General features: G+C 38.7%; 1 protein-coding gene across 8 annotated transcripts in view; it reads left to right on the forward strand.

The window, feature by feature from the left end:
• LOC126161810 (serologically defined colon cancer antigen 8 homolog) overlaps positions 1-18,604 on the forward strand; it is a 219,199-nt gene that overhangs the window by 21,167 nt on the left and 179,428 nt on the right. For 7 of the 8 annotated variants that reach the window (XR_007534962.1, XM_049917903.1, XM_049917906.1 and 4 more), the window contains exons 4-5: positions 3,137-3,295; positions 17,068-17,309. Coding sequence is in view for 7 of the 8 variants with exons in the window: in XM_049917903.1 (XP_049773860.1) it covers positions 3,137-3,295; positions 17,068-17,309 (401 nt within the window). In the remaining variant the exon portion in view is untranslated. The remainder of the gene's footprint in view (positions 1-3,136; positions 3,296-17,067; positions 17,310-18,604) is intronic. The other variant, XM_049917904.1, reaches the window with a different exon arrangement.

Raw genomic sequence — 18,604 nt, forward strand, 5'->3', positions numbered from 1 at the left:
CACCCTTGCACCAGATTTTTCCAGAGACATTTTAAAATAGCAAATTTTACTGGTATACAGTTGAGCCAGAGACATTTGTTCTACGCGTCGTTTTCTCAGCCTGTGAACAATCTTCCACATGAAAATAATATATGGAATGTTGGAGATTGCAGAATACTTTTGGAGAATTTGAGGAAACATCTCTCTTTAGGGACAAAAGGCATCATGAGGATTCCTCATTACCATTTACGTGGATAAAAGCCTCAGCTTTAAGATGTGCCATGACACCATATATAATCTAAGACAAAAAAAGCGATGCACCTCGAAGGAGTTATCCAGATAGGATAAATGTGTATTTTATATTGGAACAGGATAAAACAGAGACTAAACTTCCATGAAAAATTATTTTGTGTAAAGGGCATTAAAATATTTTCCTTATTGATTTGACAAGAAGATCATCACAATACAGAATTTAAAACATGTGACACTCACCTCATTACCAACTCAAATAGATGATTCCTCCTCTGGTAAAGCTATGGCTTAATTGGCACATCAAGCAAATGCATTATGTTGGGCATTATTCATGAATGGCATAATGATGTGTTAAGACTGCAATGCTGAATATGCGGATGGGTAAAGAATTACGCCACCACTATGAGAGTGGAGTTTGGTGCATTGTACATTCCACTTACCATAGCATGTTGCCTCTAATATGCATTATAACCTGGTCTGACTGGTCTACGAGCTAGTTGGCTTTGTTTCTTCCAATTCCTACGTGTTGTTCTATCTGAGGTGAACCACCTTACAACTCTTTAGGAGAAGGGTGTCTATGATAGTGTAAAGTAATTTAGGTACTGGCTACGGAACTATCTGTGAGGCACTATGGGGAAAGAATACAATATCAACTTCCCACTACTCCGAAATCTCTAGTGCACCATTTCCTCATACTTATCCAGGCTTATGTTGAAGCCACATAGAAAAATCAGGGGAGCAGTTGATGTAACTATGATGTGAGCAGAAAGAATATATGATAACTCAACTATAAAAAGACAGAAAGGGTGGCCAGAACTGACTTTCAGCGGGTGAAGTTCCAGGACTTCTTATAGTGTCTCTAAGTACTACATAATGTTAACAGTTTTCTTGAATTAATTTCCCTTTTGATATAACTATGTATCCATTGTGAATGTAAACCAATAAAGTACAGGATTACTCATAAGCACCTCTGAGGTTTCTGTATGGATGAATGACATTAACAAGGTACACAAATCAAAAACAAACAGTAATCAGCAGAAAATATTTGTAAGTACATGACGAATAAAATCCACTGCAGTTCCCTTATTTGGATAAAAGCATGTACACTACCCACATTTTCGGGCATGAATCCCATCTTCAAATGATACTGTAACAATAAATAAAGATTAGGGAAAGGCTCTAAATATTTATATATTACATAATTTGAATTTAAGCAAACTTAAGAAAACCAACACCAAGACAAAAATGCTGTAACAAACAACCAAAAAGGAACTTCTACAGTTTTCTAACTCGGTTGTTGTACCACGGTGGCTCTTTTCCATCTCTTACGATCTTGCTTGGCACATATTCATCTAACGCATAATGTACGACGGTTTTGAACTTTGTCCACTGATCCTCAACACTATCTGTACTTGAGGCAAAACTTTTGTGTTCAGCCAACAGGTACTTTGAAATCTGCTTTTTGTCACTTTTTCTAAACAGAAAAATCTTCCTACCCTTTTTAATATTCCTATTTACGGCTGAAATCATCGATGCCGTAACCGCTTTATGATCGCTGATTCCCTGTTCTGCTTTTTTTTTTTTTTTCAAATAGTTCGGGTCTGTTTGTCACCAGAAGGTCTAATATGTTATCGCCACGAGTCGGTTCTCTGTTTAACTGCTCAAGGTAGTTTTCAGATAAAGCACTTAAAAAAATTTCACTGGATTCTTTGTCCCTGCCACCCGTTATGAACGTTTGAGTCTCCCAGTCTATATCCGGCAAATTAAAATCTCCACCCAGAACTATAACATGGTGGGGAAATCTACTCGAAATATTTTCCAAATTATCCTTCAGGTGCTCAGCCACAACAGCTGCTGAGCCAGGGGGCCTATAGAGACATCCAATTACCATGTCTGAGCCTGCTTTAACCGTGACCTTCACCCAAATCATTTCACATTTCGGATCTCCGTCAATTTCCTTCGATACTATTGCACTTCTTATCGCTATAAACACGCCTCCCCCTTCACTGTTCAGCCTGTCTCTGCGGTATACATTCCAATCTGAGTTTAGGATTTCATTACTGTTTACGTCTGGTTTCAGCCAACTTTCTGTCCCTAGCACTATATGAGCGTTGTGACCGTTTATTAATGAGAGGCAGAGCTCAGCAACAGCTGATTTGCTTGATTATTTTGTTCGGGTGTGTCATTGACCATCGTTACATCTCTTCTCAACTGTTCTGATAGTCTGCACCATGTATGACATGCTACATTCACATGGAATGCGATACACACCCATCTTGTGGAGGCCTAGATAGTCTTTAACATTACAAATAATACTTTTTATCTTAATTGAGGGAGGGAAATACTCTGGATGCTGTATTTCTTGGAATATCAATGTGAGCTGACAGAAACGAAAGAGCATCAATCACTATAGTGGACATCAGAAATCAAGCTATAAATAGTGGTGTGAGACCAACAATAGTTCACAGTCTGGTTGGAGTCCAGGCACCGACTACTTGTAACAGCAAAACTTGCACTGCCTGAGGAAGATGGCAGATTTGGTCGTTGAAATATCCTGCAGATAATGGAAACAACAACTTGACAGAACACCCTAAAGCACACTATTAATTTAAACATTTGCCATTGGTGTGTATGTGTACCAAGTTACTTTGACATCCAACTATCTCTTTGGGGTACTTTGCTTTTTGTGACAGGCATTGTATATTTCCCTGATAAGGAAACTAACATTACACATATCATAGTGGTATTTGTTGACCACCTGCCAAGAACTGGAATCCATTTATGTGTCTTGTAAGGTTTTTTCAACATAGTGAGGCCTGCTTGTGACATGTGTAGCTTAAATTAAATCAGATACTTGCTATTATAAGTAACCAGTCATGTTATGATCACTCGTGTTTTTACTTAGGAAGAACTGTCAAACCTGATTGGCAGAGTAAAAGACGTGATATCAGAAAATGAAGGACTACATGAGAAAGAAAAATCTGGTTTGCTGAAATCAGTATTTGAATCTTTTGAAAGTGGGGAAGATGAAGATGATGATGATGCTGATACATCAGATGAAAAGGTGAAAATTTTATTACTTTGTCTCTTAATTCTCTGTACTGCCTTATGGGCCAGTCTTATCTCCTCTTCTTTTTCTCTGTCATTTACATTTCCAAATAACTTCTAATTCTCCTTCACATTTCTGCTAGCTTTATAAATTTATATTCTTGTCTTCTACTTCTTTTTATTTACTCATGATTATTTGCTATTTTATGTAAGGACAAACATTGTTCTTAACGCATTCTTCCAAAAGAAATCAAACAGAAAATGGACTATGAAAGGACTGAGTAGAAGTAAAAATGAAGTAAGAAAACAATAAACAAATTGTACTGGGTGTGGCAGGCCTGAACCATTTTGAAATTTTAATTTGATCATAGCTTTGCAAGATGCATAGTAAAAATCAGGCAGGAAATTATCAATGTACATGATGTGAATTTATTCAGTTAGGCTGGAATTTAGTAGTGTAGATTATGAGAATTTATTTAATTTTAGGGAAGTATACCAGGTAAATGAAGCATCTTTATTTTAGAATCTTGAGAGTTATAGAGGGTGTACCAGGAGGAATAGTCAGTATTCTGGGATATGATAGGAACAATTATTCAAAGCAAAAGAGACTGTTAAAAATGGGCTGTAAAATGCATACTTTAAGTGGTATGAGCACTTATTCATTTCCAGTACCGTGAAACATTCTCTTCTATTGCAAGCTCTTTGCTTCCCATCTTTTGAGAGATGGTAGTAGGGACCAAAACAAGAAATAATTGTCCAGTAAACACAGACTCTAATGTTCATCTATGAGTATTTGTCCATCTTCACTGTTGTGAAATGCATCTCTTCTGTTGAACAAGTGCTCTCTTAAGATAAGCAGTTGAGAATCCACAAATACTAGACTCTTTTTGCTACCAGTGACCATTCATGTCACAGCCCCAAATATTGACCATTCCTGCTGGGACGCCCTGTATAGATACAGATGAAAGGAGCAATTATTAACAAATATACTTAGGCAGATGGAAAAGATATTGCAAGTAGAAAGAAAGTAAAATAAAATCTTGTATGTAACAAGAAAACACGATAGTGTAAATGATAGTAGGAACATGATTGAATTGGTGAAGCAGACAAAATTATTCAAGAGATAATGGAAATAGTAACGGTGACAACTCACCGTATAGTTGAGGCATTGAGTCACCGTTTGTCGCATAAACAACACAGAATGTTGTAGTGCTTTCGGGTGAATTTTTCCTCTGAACTGAAAGAATATGTACCTGAACACCTACATACACACACGAATGGCTATGTTGTGCTGGTGGACTGCATGGTACTGGTACTGCCGCTCAACTGGGCTGATGGATGTGTCAGGTGGAGATGGATAGGGAGGGGGGGGGGGGTAGTAATTGGGGAAGGAAGAGTGTTTTGGGGAATGGTGGCTGATGTTTGGGAGGGAGAGGCGCCAGGCACATGATGGGACAGGTATGGGGCACTGGTGAGCTCACTGTGGTCGTAGACTCGGGGAGTTATTGGCAACAACTAATGACATGGAGAATTGAACTGAGAGTGGGAAAAGGACATAGAAAGAGGGAAATTGCAGATAGGAGGGTCTGAGAGTTCAGTGTGGGAGAGGTTAGGGTCATGGGGCTAAAGTGGAGGTGGGTGTGGGACAAGGACTGTTGGAAATTGAAGGTCAGAAGGATTACAGAATTGAAGGGTGAAGGGTGTATTGTAAGAATAATTTTCATCTATGTAATTCAAAGTGCTGGTGTTTGGTGGTGGTGGTGGTGGTGGGGGTGGGGGGGGGGCGGCGTTGGGGATAAGGGACAGAAGGTTCCAGATGACATGAATTGTAAAGTAACCAGTGAAATCTAGCATGTTGTGCTCAGTATTATGTTTTGCCACAGGGTGGTCCATTCTACTCTTGGCCACAGTTTGGCTGTGGCCATTCATTAATTGCTGTAGAGTTGGTTTATGATATGACTGATTTCATAGGTGGCCGTGCCTCTGATGGCATAAGATATGCCTGTAATGGGACTGAAGCAGGATGTACTGGATGAATGCATTAGACAGGTCAAAGAGCTAGGTGTAAATGTTGCATAATGATGGACTGGGATGTTTCATAGATTGGGTGGGTGGTGTAATACTACTTTGGGAGATGTGGGAAAGCTTAAAAAAAAGTAGGTAGGATGTCCTGATCATGATAGGTAGTCAAAGCCCTGCTGAAGGCTATGGATTAATTATTCCTGTCTGGGGTGATACTGAGTGATGAAGGGGTGTTGCTCCTTGGCAGTTTGTATATGTAGTAGTGATCCGAGGATTAAGGGTATGTGTATTTATAAATGAGCATACATGGATGGATATATATACTGGTAGCTCTGAAGATGGATTTGTCAGAAATCTTAACAATATTCTCTGTATTGTTTATGTGCCTATCAACACTCAACGTCTCAGATATGGTGGGTTGTTCCTTTTACTCTTTCCATTAGTTACGTTCTATCAAAGAATTTTTCATTACAGTATTAAAACTGTTCAGAAAGGTCTTCTGAGAAGCTACAGTGAGCAGTTTGGTAAGAGAAACAATGGAAAACAATAACAGTGGCAAGAAAACAAAACAGAAACTTGTCTTGTTAGTCACCGCCTTTCATCTGTTGTGGCAGATGGCAAGTAACTTACAATTGGGAGCAAATCGTATAAGTGTTCCAAGATTCCCTTAAACATTTATATATTGTAAGAGAGGAATCAAAACCACAGAGAGTTAATAATTAAAATAATGATGTGCCAGAAGCTATCCCAGGTAAGTTGTACAAAGTCATTGAACTTATGAAGAAAAGGAAGGCACCTGAGAATGAGTATTTTTCAGCAAGAATGCTTAAAGTTGAAGGCAGAATAATACTAAAAGAACTTGCAAAACTGTTTATAGAATGTCTGTGGAGGAAGACAATTCTTAAAGGATAGAACAATGCTGTAATTATTCTATGTCACAATAAAAGAGACATATGAGACTTAAGTAGATATATATTGCATCCTCTCCGGAATACTCAAGATATTTAAATAAAAGAAGAAGGAAGAGAGAGAGGGGGGGGGGGGGGGGGAAGAAAAGACACCCCCATTATATTTTAAGCCGGCAAAGGAACAAGCAGGCTTTGGAAGTTAACAGAGCACAATCGATAATTTTTGCAAATCGTATAGGAGATTATAGAATGGAATATTGGCTACTACTGTAGATTTTGGTTCAGTTTCAACAATATCTACACTCCAGTCTTTAAGAAGTGCAAAATTGACTCAAATCATGTCAATATATTTAAGAATGTATGTATGTATCCTTTATACTTCATCAAGATAGCAAAAAACTTTAAAGATATCGGACAAGGGGGTTTCATATCACTATTCTCAGCAGTCCTAGAGGAAGTTTTCAAATCTTTAGACTCTGAAAAAGTAGGAAATGTATGTTATTCAGACTTATCTAAACCACTTCCATCTTGCTAGTAAGATTGTATCGTTTGTCTCTACTGCAGATAAACTACTACAGAAGCAGTTTTAAAGTAGTCCTGAAAATTTGTTCAAATAAGACTAAAGTAATATGCTATGAGCACAGAAAATTAACAGTGAAGTCATAGAACTAGATATTTAGTGAAGTAGAAAACAGCAACTTGGAAGGCTGTGCAGGAAGGAAAGAGAAGAGGAAAAATTACTTGGAATACTTTTAGTAAACTATATAGTTTCAAGACAGATGGCCTGGTGTGTGCCTAAAGAAAACTTTACAATTTTTGTGTGTTACTGGTTTTAACTTATGAAAATGGGGCATGAACTTACAATGCAGAAGTTGTTAAAAACTCTGTATTGTATTCCAAGAGATAATAAAAATGAAAGAGAACAACATAATCAGAGGGGGAGGGGGGGGGGAGGGTAGTAAACATGTAGGAAAAAATTGGATGTTTACAGTTAAGACTGAAATATGTTGAAAAAAATCTGGAGGAGCCAGCAGTGGATGTCAGATGACTGTTATTTCCATTACTATCTGATGCCCCACATTTTTACTGAGTGTGACTTAGTTTCAATTTACATATTGTGATAAATTATTAAGTTTTACCAGGTAAAAATAAAGTAACATATTTCATTACAAATATGAATAGTGTACCATACTGTTTCTCCACCATCCGTATGTAGTTAAATGAATGCTTTATCTCTGATGATGTAAAATTTTGTACATATGCTACAGCATCTGCAACACACAACAATAACACTATCTTCCCTTTTTTTGTTGCTACTTTAACTACTCTTCTTCATTTTTAAATGTTCATCCTGTTATTGTGAGGAGAAATGCTGCTTGATTTTGTTTGGACTGTTATGTGTGTAAATAGGCATTTATTACTGAAATGGAGACAGGGTGTGTCCTCCTGAGGGTTTAACAGGCTAATGTTAAAATCTCGAGCACAGACAGAATACTTGTACTTTTCGCTGAACAGAACTAGGGAATTCATTCATATCTACAGGAGTTGGACAAAAATATGGAAACACTACGTGTGCCTGAACATAAATGCAGATGCTAACAAAGCCTGCAGGTTGCACTATTGTATTTGACCACAAACAGCATCTGTGCAATGTCCTCAATATGTTGCAAATGTCAGTCATCAGAACAATATTTTGTGGTACAGTAGATACACCAAATTGCTGCTTATAATGAGTAATCTTTATTTACATTTATGATAAACTGCTTTGGCTTAGTCGCCATTTTCAAGTATGTCTAGATTGATGGACGTCCATATTGCTTCGTTAGTGGACTGTTTTGTAACTGTCACTGCTTTAATAAGATCGTAAATGTTGTTTTCAAGATGTTGAAATTAAATGTTAGTTACAACATGACAGCAGTTTGACAATTCCAATATTAACAATGCTATATGTTTGCAATAGTGGAACTGTTAAACTGCTGTCATGTCATACCTAACATTTAATTTCAACATCTTGACAACAACATTTATGATCTTATTAAAGCAGTGACAGTTACAAAACAGTCCACTAATGATGCAATATGGATGTCACATCAATCTAGACATACTTGAAAATGGCGACTAAGCCGAAACAGTCTGTTGTAAATTATGCAGATAAAGATTACTCATTATAAGCAACTATTTGATGTATCTACTGTAACAATCATGTTGTTATCAGACATATATTATGCTGCTGGCCATAAAGAAGGGAAAAAAAAGAAAAATTGTTGAGAATATTCTGTGTAGGTGTCAGTGCATTATGCCAGAGCTAAGTGAATTCAAAATGTGGACAAATTGTTGGTGCTTGTGTGGTGGATGCTTCTGTAACCAAGGCAGCTGAAGTGTTGAGTGTTTCAAGAGGCACAATACTGAAGATTTAAACAAACACCTGGAAAGCAGGAAAACATCATGTGTTAAGTCACAAGGTTATGGAAAAGGATTGTGATGAAAAATGAGTCGACTGCAGCTGCAAAACTGAATGTCACACTCATGAACCATGTCAGTGCCAAAATAACTTTAAGGGAGTTCCATAAGTTGGGAATTGCAGGATGAGCTGGCATTCCAAAACCACACATCAGTAATGCAAATGCAGGAAAACTTGGTGCCAAAGCCATAAAACCTGGACTATGGAGCAGTTGAAGAAAGACATTTTGTCAGATGAGTCTTGCTCCACGCTGTTTTCAACTTGTAACCAAGTTTACATCCCAAGAGTGAAACGTGGCAAGGGTTTGGTGATGCTTTGGGCAGCTGTATCATGGTATTCCATGGGCCCTACGGTTATTCTGAAACATCATGTTACTGCCTAAGATTGTGTGACAATTTTAGTTGATCAGGTCTATCCCACTGTACAACGTTTGTTTCCCAGTGATGATGCTCTGTTGCAGGGCCCCCTACACACAGCTGACATCATCTGCAACTGGTTTTGCGAGTACAAAGATGAATTACCTCATCTCTCCTGGCCACCACAGTCATAAGATCTGAATAATATTGAGCTGTTGTGGTCTGCTTTGGAAAGAAGGATGCATGATCACTATCTACCTCCATCATCCTTACCCAAATGTCCCAGTATTTTACTGGAAGAATGGTATAAGATTCCCTAGAAAACCACACGAAATGTGTTTTTATCTATTCTTAACTGAATGTAAGCTGTTTTGAATGCCAAAGGGTTTCCGACACCATATTTTTGGTCTTTCAATATTTTTGTCCACCTCCAGTACAATCGATTGGTTGCGTCATGACCATTTTTGGTCTATTTTTTTCAGGGACTAGGGCTTTTAACCCTCTGTCATGCTGTTTGCGGTTTGGGGTCTACTGGCTGTACGATATATACAATGTGCCACAAGCTCCTAACCATTACAAGCTGCAAACTGCTGCACTGATTTATAGAAGAAATCACATGATATCAGTAAAACGATGCGTTAATGCACAAATAACATAAATCTCATCATTGAATTCTCTGCAGATTAAGTCTCATGTTGGTCTTGCATACTTTCTGTTCCATCATATTGCAGTGCTGTGAATGGCGCATACTGCACTTGACTTCAGGCTGAAAGGTGTATGCAAAAATTTGTTGTTTATAAAGTTCATCCAGTGGCAACCATGTTATTTGTACTCAAATGAAAGTACTTGAAATTAATTGCCAGTATTATGTGCAGTTTGATTCCACTGTAAGCTAGAAAGACACTTTGTTAGCTGTAGATGGCTTCTTCTGCCTAACTACCACAAAGTAACAAACTCCAGACCTCATTTTCCATAACATTTTTCTAGGTTTTAGGGTTCATCTTGTTGTAAAATGATTGACCAACATTTCATCTGTGATTTCAAGTAACCTATGTAACACATCCGAGGTAATACCAATGCAGCCTTTAACCTAGGTATAATTTCTTCACTCCTGCCCTTATTATTTCTTAGAAAGAGAGTAAGTAAAACTTGTCATATGATTGGACAGTGGGAGCAGGAGAAAGGGAGCTGATGTTCTTTATTGATTTATTTTAAGACAGAAATTTATTGGCCCACATTGTGAGTTGTTGCGTTTCTGTTACTCATAGAGATTACTTGCAGTAGTGGCCCAAACATTGGTGCATCATTTTACAACAAAATGCTGTCTTCAACCCAGAAGAATTTCATGGAGTACTTTTTCCCAGTTAATTTTCTGGTTCCAAATAAGACATTTTCATTCTGATAAATAAAAACAATATTACTTATTAATCAACAATGTTAAATTAACTAACATAAGCAACTACATATATTTTAACAATTCAGCAGCTAAGTCATTCAACAGATCTTTTAAACATGTTCTTTTTGGCTTGTTTATGTTACTATGCTAGGTGTCACACTTAGTCTTACTACATTTGTTTTCAATTCAAATATCTTTCCTGGCATCCAAGAGGCTTTTCATGGATTGTTTTTGCATAGAAGTATGTTTTGTAGATTTTTGAGGTTCAGTGATTACGATAAATCTCATATTAATGAATTAAATGTATGTATTTATTATCTTTTGGCAATTCCTGATAAAATTTGGGAGAAGTACAATATTTACTCGAATCTAAGCCGCACTTTTTTCCGATTTTTGTAATCCAAAAAATCGCCTGTGGCTTAGAATCGAGTGCAAAGTAAGTGGAAGTTCTGAAAAATGTTGGTAGTTGCCGCCACAACTAGCTTCTGCCGTTGAATATATGTAGCGCTACACAGGCATGCTTTGCAGGCACAAAGATAAATACTGGCACCAAAACCTCTGCGTCAGTAAACAAATTATAAAAAAAAAAATGTGGAAGACGATCTTTTTTCTCCGCCCCGAGTTTCGACCACTGCATTTTCATACGTTATCCAACGAAGTAAATACAAATTCCGTATTGTTCATCTTCGAATGTAGCAGCATTTCAATGTATTACAAAAATCCGACTGGCAAGACTGTTTGGGATGTTAGTCAATATGGCCAACTCTAGATTCTGAATTTTTTCCTACCTGTGAGAAGAGATGGTTGCTAATAGAAACTTTTATGAATTGTGAATCACATGCAGTATTCTATTCACCATAAGAATAATACGAATATAAACATTTTGCCATCTATTCTTTCTTGTTTGCTGCTATCTCATTTACATCGTGTCTGCCTGATAAACTATGAAACTAGAGTGAGTCAACAGCAAACGCGGAAGAATATACATTATACATGTTTATATTCATATTATTCTTATGCTTAATAGTGATACAGTCAGAAATGAAGCACGGCAATTGACTAGATTTTTAAATCTAAGATGACTCTAATTCTCTCTCTCTCTCCTTTTTTTAAAAAAAGTGGCGGAATCGCACACAAAAGCAAGCCATGCTGCGAGCGGCGAGGCCTTAAACACTCATCATCAGAATGCGACAAACAATGCATGACACATGCATTTTCAGCTTAGAGTGACGTAAACACCTACAACAAAGAGAATGGCATATATCAGGTCAAAGCAAAATAAGCAATCAATTCAAACCAGACGAAGCACGTGAAAAAGTAAGGGTACCCGTATAAATACGGACGGAGCGCCTGACGCATAACAATGGCTGCCTGATAAAGCTTAACTGCTAAGCTTACGAGTCGAACCAATTCGACCTAAATTGTGTCTCATATTACAATGGACCAAATTTGCTTCGATTTGGAGATGCGGCCTAAAACTTTTCTCTCCCCTTGAATTTCGAGTCTCAAATTTCAAGTGCGGCTTAGATTCGGGAATTTTTTTTTTCCTTGATGTCAAGTCTCATTTTTCGGGTGCGGCTTAGATTCATGTAAATACGGTACACAAATTTGGCAGAGACATCTCTCTCATATAAACAAGACAGTAGAAACAAGCAGCACTTCCTGCTCACCACCGTCTGCACGTTGATGATAACTAAAATCTAAGGTGTTGTGGTTATGCACTTCAAGTCATCTAGCAATTACAGAATTCTATTTAGAGCATCGAACACTGTCATATTAGTAAAGCAGGAACATCTTACTCGCTGAGTTTTTGCATGCTGATATAGTTCCGAGAAAAGATTTATGTATTCCATGATCCGCTCCTTCACTGAAACATTGAATAACTGTTCCGACATTTGGAAAGGAGCTATTGCCATATTAGCAGAACATGTGGCAGCCCATATTGTACCCCTCAACTTCATCAATCAGAATTGAATGAATGTCATCTTTAATTTTGCCTAAAAAAAGAAGCTAAACTTCGTTTAAGTGATAGGGATTATTCAGATTGTACACTTGTTACTGTGCTAGTTTGGAGGGCACAGTACCACTAAAAAACATTGGCAGAAAAATATATTAATTATAATCTCATAAATGTGTCATATCTACTCTAACAATTACAGAATAATACAAGAAGTAGCATAATCACATGGAAATGAGCATCAGACCCTTCAGTTCTTTGTGATAACTACAAGTACACACATGTGAAACAAATACGGAATTTTCTAAGGAAAGTTCTGGCTGAAGATAAGTAATTTGGGAGTAAAGGAGAAGACTCACCAAGTAGCAGAAGCATTGAGTTGTCGACAGGCACACACAAAAGAGAATTATACCTTTGGTATAGTGACAAGCTGGAGTACACACACACACACACACACACACACACACACACACACACACTTATGTTGTACTGGCTGAACACACAATGCCAGGATTGCTTTTCAGTAGGCAGACTGGGTGGGGTTTTTATTGGATTGAGTGGTTAGAGGAAGATCGTGTCAGGAACCTGGAAGAGGGATTGGGGATGGGTAGCTAGTGTCTAGGAGGGAGGCAGCAAGTGTGCAGGATAGAAATGCATGAGGGAGGGGTGGCAGGTACACGGGCTAGACATATGACAAACAGGTGCCGAAGCTAGTGGGGTATGGTACACAAAGAAGATGATGTGGAGGCATGGATAGGAAGGGTATGACAGTAACGGGAAATTGTTGGGAAGGGTGTAGGGGCAGTGGGTTAGCAGAGACTGAGGCCAGGCCTCTGATAGAATAAGATGAGGAGCCTGTGGCAGGACTGGAATAAGATGTGCTGATGAGTTGGAGACGTCTTCCACCTGGGTCTTCCGCAGATGTGTGACCCTTGTGGCATGAGATTGGGAGTGGGAAGAGCGTAGTGACAGTATGCCACTTTAGGAGGGGTGGGAAGGGTATTGGTTAGGATAACTCTTTTTTACACATGTGATGATAGATAATCAAAGCCCTAGCAAAGGTATGAGAATTGGTTCTGTAGTTCCGTTCTGGGGTGATACTGGGTTTCAAGAAAGGGGGGGGGGGAGAGGGGAGGGGGATTGCTGCACCTTTTCAGTTGATTCTTGGCAGGCGTGGGATCATTATGGGTGTGTGAGGTTATGGCATGAGAAATCTGTTTGTGGACAAGATTTCTGGGGTAGTTTCTATCTGGTAAGTCCTTTGTGAGACCTTGAGCATACTGGGCAAAGTAATTATTATCATTGCAGATATATCTTTCATGTGTGGCCAGGCTCTAAGGGAGTGTTTTATGATGTGGAAGGGATGACAGCTGTCAAATTGCAGGTGCTGTTGGTAATTTGTGGATTTAATATGGACAGAAGTATGGATGGAGCCATCAGAGAGATGGAGCTCAACAGCCAGGAATGTGGCACTTTGAGTTGGGCAGGGCCATGTGAAGCAGATGGGAGAGAAGGTGTTGAGGTTGTGGAGGAATGAGGACTGTCTTCATCCTGGGTACAGTTCATGATGATATCATCGATGAACTTTAACCAGACAAGGGGTCATGGAGGTTATGAAGGTTTCCTCTAGATGGCCTATAAACAGGTTGGCACAGGACAGTGCCATGTGTGTTTACATAATTGTGCCATGTGCTTGTTTATATATCTTTCCCTCAAAGGAGAGGTAGTAGTGTATGAGGGTATAGTTGATATGATAGTGGTGTGTCAGTGGTCGAGAGTTGGTGAAGGGAGGGGTTTGCATCTTTGATATGAGAGGCAATTCAGGCAATATCATGGAGGTGTCAGTCAGCAAGAATGGAGATTTTTGTCAGTAGGATCATAGGACCACTCTGGCAGAACTTACAGGTGGAGAACTCAGACAGTTTCCAGAAGCCTAATGTTAGGTAGTCACTGTCTTTGTCTGCAGGGAAGATGGTTATGTCAGGTTCTGTTTTGAGGTTGTGAATGGCTGTCCTATCTTCTGTTAAGAGGCTTGTGTTCTTGCAAAGGGACCTGGGAAAGGGTGGTGAGGTAAAGAATTTCTGGAAGATGACTGGGTAGCAGAAGGCAAGGTTCAGTCTTGGGTTTAGGTTGGCTTTGGCTGGAGAGATTGTTAGTAAAGAAATGTTTACACTGTAGGGATTGGAAGAAGGAGAATAAGTCTTAGGTTAATCCATTGTGGGTAAACTTGGTTATGGGGCTGAAGATGAGGCATTTGGATAGGACTGAAACTTCTGTATAATTGAAGTTTTTGCTGAGAAGGTTAACAACACTGTCTGGGGTTGTTTGAGTTCTGCATTTTGTGAAGTGTTTTGGAGGCTGTGGTAAATTGGGAACGTCAGCAAGGCAGGGTTATGGTGCTATGAGGGGTTGATGATGGTGTTCATTGTGTTTAGCAGGGTAGGTGGTGATGGGAACTGTTGCTTTAAGATGGAATAGGATTTAAACAACTTTGACTGGCCTTGATCTACTGACCCACTGTTGCTACATGCTACCAAACAGTTTCCCTTTCCTCTGTCCTTTCACCCCCTTCCAATCCATGACTCCGTGTCATCTTCTTCATACGCTACAACTCACTTGCTCTTGTACTGTGTGTCGCATGCCTACCCCTGCACCTTTCGCCCTTCCCTCCCGCATTCCTATCCTGCATACCTGCTGTCTCCCTCTGATCACTAGCTATGTGTCTCCAACCTCTCTTCCTTGTTCCTGCCTCTTTCTCCCTCTATCCACCTCACCTGACCAACCACCCACTCCCTACCCCATCCCAGTCCACCTACCAAATTTTAATCCTACAAGGTGTACAACTTTGCTTCCGCCGATTGCCGATAGGTGGCGACAACGGTAAGTAGCGGTCAAAAGAAACAGATCACAGACTTCAGGTAGTTAGCTTGGACCTCGGTCAACATAACCTCATTCAAACATTAGTCGATTTGTGTCTGTATTATAAAGTTGTTCTTGATTGAAAATGTCAGTTTACGAGCCTAATTCTCGTCTTTTGTGGGAGGTGTTACTGTTTTGTTTCAATATGAAGAAAATGGTGGCTTAGTCTCATCAAATGCTCTCAAGTACGTATGGTAAGGACGCTATTCGTAAAAGAACGTGTCGTGAGTGGTTTCAATACTTCAAGAATGGTGAGTTTAAGGTCATAGACCGGCATAGTAGTGGAAGAGAGAATGTTTTCAAAGATGCAGAATTGGAGGCATTGCTGCGTGGAGATTCACATCAAACTCAAGAAGAATTGGCACGATTAGTGGGAGTGACACAGCAAGCCATTTCAAAACGTCTCAAGGCAATGAGCATGATTCAGAAAGAAGGAACTTTGGTCCCACGTGAGCTGAAACCAAGAGATGTTGAACTGTGTTTGTGAACAGTTGCTTCAGAGATAAAAACGGAAGGGATTTCTGCATCGCATTGTGACCGTGGACAAAAAATGGATTCATTACGATAACCTAAATGTAAAAAATTATGGGTATATCCCGGCCATACTTCCACGTCGACGGCCAAATGGAATATTCACAGCCCCAAGATCATGCTCTGCATGTGGTGGGACCAGCTCGGCATCATGTACTATGAGGTGTTAAAACCAAGTGAAACAATCACAGGTGCTCATTATCGAACGAGTTTGAGCACAGCATTAAAAGACAAACGGCCGCAATACAGCGAGAGGCACGATAAAATGATTTTGCAGCACGACAGTGCTCGACCCCACGTTGCAAAAGAGGTCAAAACATAATTGGAAACATTAAAATGCGAAGTCCTACCCCACCCGCCGTATTCTCCAGACATTTCTCCCTCTGACTATCACCTGTTTAGATCAATGGCACATGGTCTGGCTGACCATGAAGAAGTCACAAATTGGATCAATTCGTGGATCGCTTCAGAATATGAACAATTTTTTCGACACAGGATTCGTGCACTGCCCGAAAGAAGGGAGAAAGTAGTGGCCAGTGATGGAAAATACTTTGAATGATACGTGTGTAACCAGTTTGTTTCAATAAAGCCTCAAATGTTGGGGAAAAAACGGCAGAAGCAAAGTTGTACACCTTGTAGCATTATGTGGCCAACTGGCACAATGTAGGCGCGTAGGTAGAATGTGCGTGTTAGAGGGAGGGGGGGGGGGGTGTGTGGAGGTACAGGGGTCGCACTTGCCCTCTTTAGCTCATCAAGATACTTCTTCCAAAACCTATCAAAGTTTTCATTCAGCATTGTGTGTGCCTGCCGATGACTGAATACTTCTGCTGTTTGGTGAGTGATCCCCTTTACTCCTAAATTAAATACTGAATTCTGATGGGAGATTAGTTGCATGGCCTGTAAAAGGTGTCTCGTGGCCTCGCTTCTCCAACATAAATTTGTGAGTGGAGGAAAAAAAAAAAATTGTAGACTCCATAGGACACACATTGCTGTGGCTTAAAGAACTATAGCAAATGTTCAGTTCTTCACAAATTGTTATCAGACTTAACTTTTGTTGCCTCCCTAGTGACACTGATGGTGAGAATTTGAACCCATAGGAAATGAGAGGGTCATCATGCATTGCCTTTTATGTGTTTCTGTTACGTCTTGTGTTGACACCTATTATATTTATGTAATTTTTATATTACTAGCCCTAAGAGAGTGAAAGAGTGTTTTATAACACTTCATGTGCCTTTCAGAAGGAAAAGAAAAAAATGCAGCCAGCTAAGAAGAAACGTCTGGAAGGACCTAGCATAGTGTTTGAATCAAGAATAAGTGAACTGGAGGCGCAACTTACACAAACAAAAATTGATCTTAGAAAGGCACTAGAAGAAGTTGACATGTATAAGAAGAAACTGGCTGATGTGCAGTCTCATTCATTCGATGGAAGTTCCATTCCAAATATTGAAACTTACAAACATCAAATTGAAATTTTACAAAGGTAGGATAATAGTGTATTTTTAATGCATCTTTAGCAATGTAAGTGCATACAGAAGATAATACTTCAATCTTTTTATTTCTATGAAATGTAGAATATTTTATGAGGACAAACCATGAGAAATGGACAGAATGAATATAATTATGATTTTCATGCAGGTGATGTTTTCACCATGAATATTAAGCAAGTATAATTATAAATTTTGTGTTTTGGAGGATCATCCATTAATTTTAAGTGTTTTCAGTTCAGCTTGAACATACATTTTCAGTAACACAGTTGTTATTAATTGATACTACTGTCTTTGAAGATTGCAGTAGCAGCAGCAGCAGCAGCATAAAGTATATAATTAATAAGACACCTACAGGTCAATCAGAATGATGTAAAATGTAAATAATTAAAATTACAGTGTATCTGTAATTGTCTAGTTTGCCAGAGCTGAGCTTAAACGTAGACAACTGTAGTGGAGCGTTAAACATTTTGTGTTATCTGCAGAAAGGAATAATTTATAAGAGTGGCCAACCTTTGTAAATTTGATTTAAGTATTGTGAAATTGCTATATATCATGACATTAGCCTGCTAAAACACTGAATTATGGCAGTAAGATTAGATTAGATTAGATTTACTTTCATTCCAATTGATCCGTAGTGAGGAGGTCCTCCAGGATGTGGAACATGTCAGAAAAACAACAATACATGACAAATATTTACAACTAAAACAGATAAGCTAATGTACCATTCCACAGGTCCCAAGTGGAATGATCGTCATTTTTTAATGAACACTAAGAGTCATTTTACAAATGCTAATGCACTAAATTTAAAATAAAAAAGTTTTTTATTTATTTATAAGGTAATAAACATGTAATACAACTACTGTAATACTTATTTACAATAAACACATTACTGCACTGAAATGGTGCAGAAGTTAGATTATGCTTACACACACGCACACACACACACAAATTTTCAGTGAACACATTACTGCACTGAAATTGTGCAGAAGTTATGTTGTACTTATATACAAATCAGTTGGTTTTACTAAGAAATTCATCGATGGAGTAGAAGGAGTTGGCCACCAATAAATCCTTTAGGCTTCTCTTAAACTGAATTTCATTAGTTGTTAAGCTTTTTATGGCTGCTGGCAAGTTATTGAAAATGTGTGTTCCTGAATAATGCACACCTTTTTGTACAAGACTAAGTGACTTTAAATCCTTGTGAAGATTATTCTTATTTCTAGTATTGATTCCATGAATTGAGCTGTTGGTTTGAAAAAGTGATATATTTTTAATGACAAATTTCATT

This window comes from Schistocerca cancellata, chromosome 2, assembly GCF_023864275.1.
Source record: "Schistocerca cancellata isolate TAMUIC-IGC-003103 chromosome 2, iqSchCanc2.1, whole genome shotgun sequence".
In the NCBI taxonomy this organism is placed as follows: Eukaryota; Metazoa; Arthropoda; class Insecta; order Orthoptera; family Acrididae; genus Schistocerca; species Schistocerca cancellata.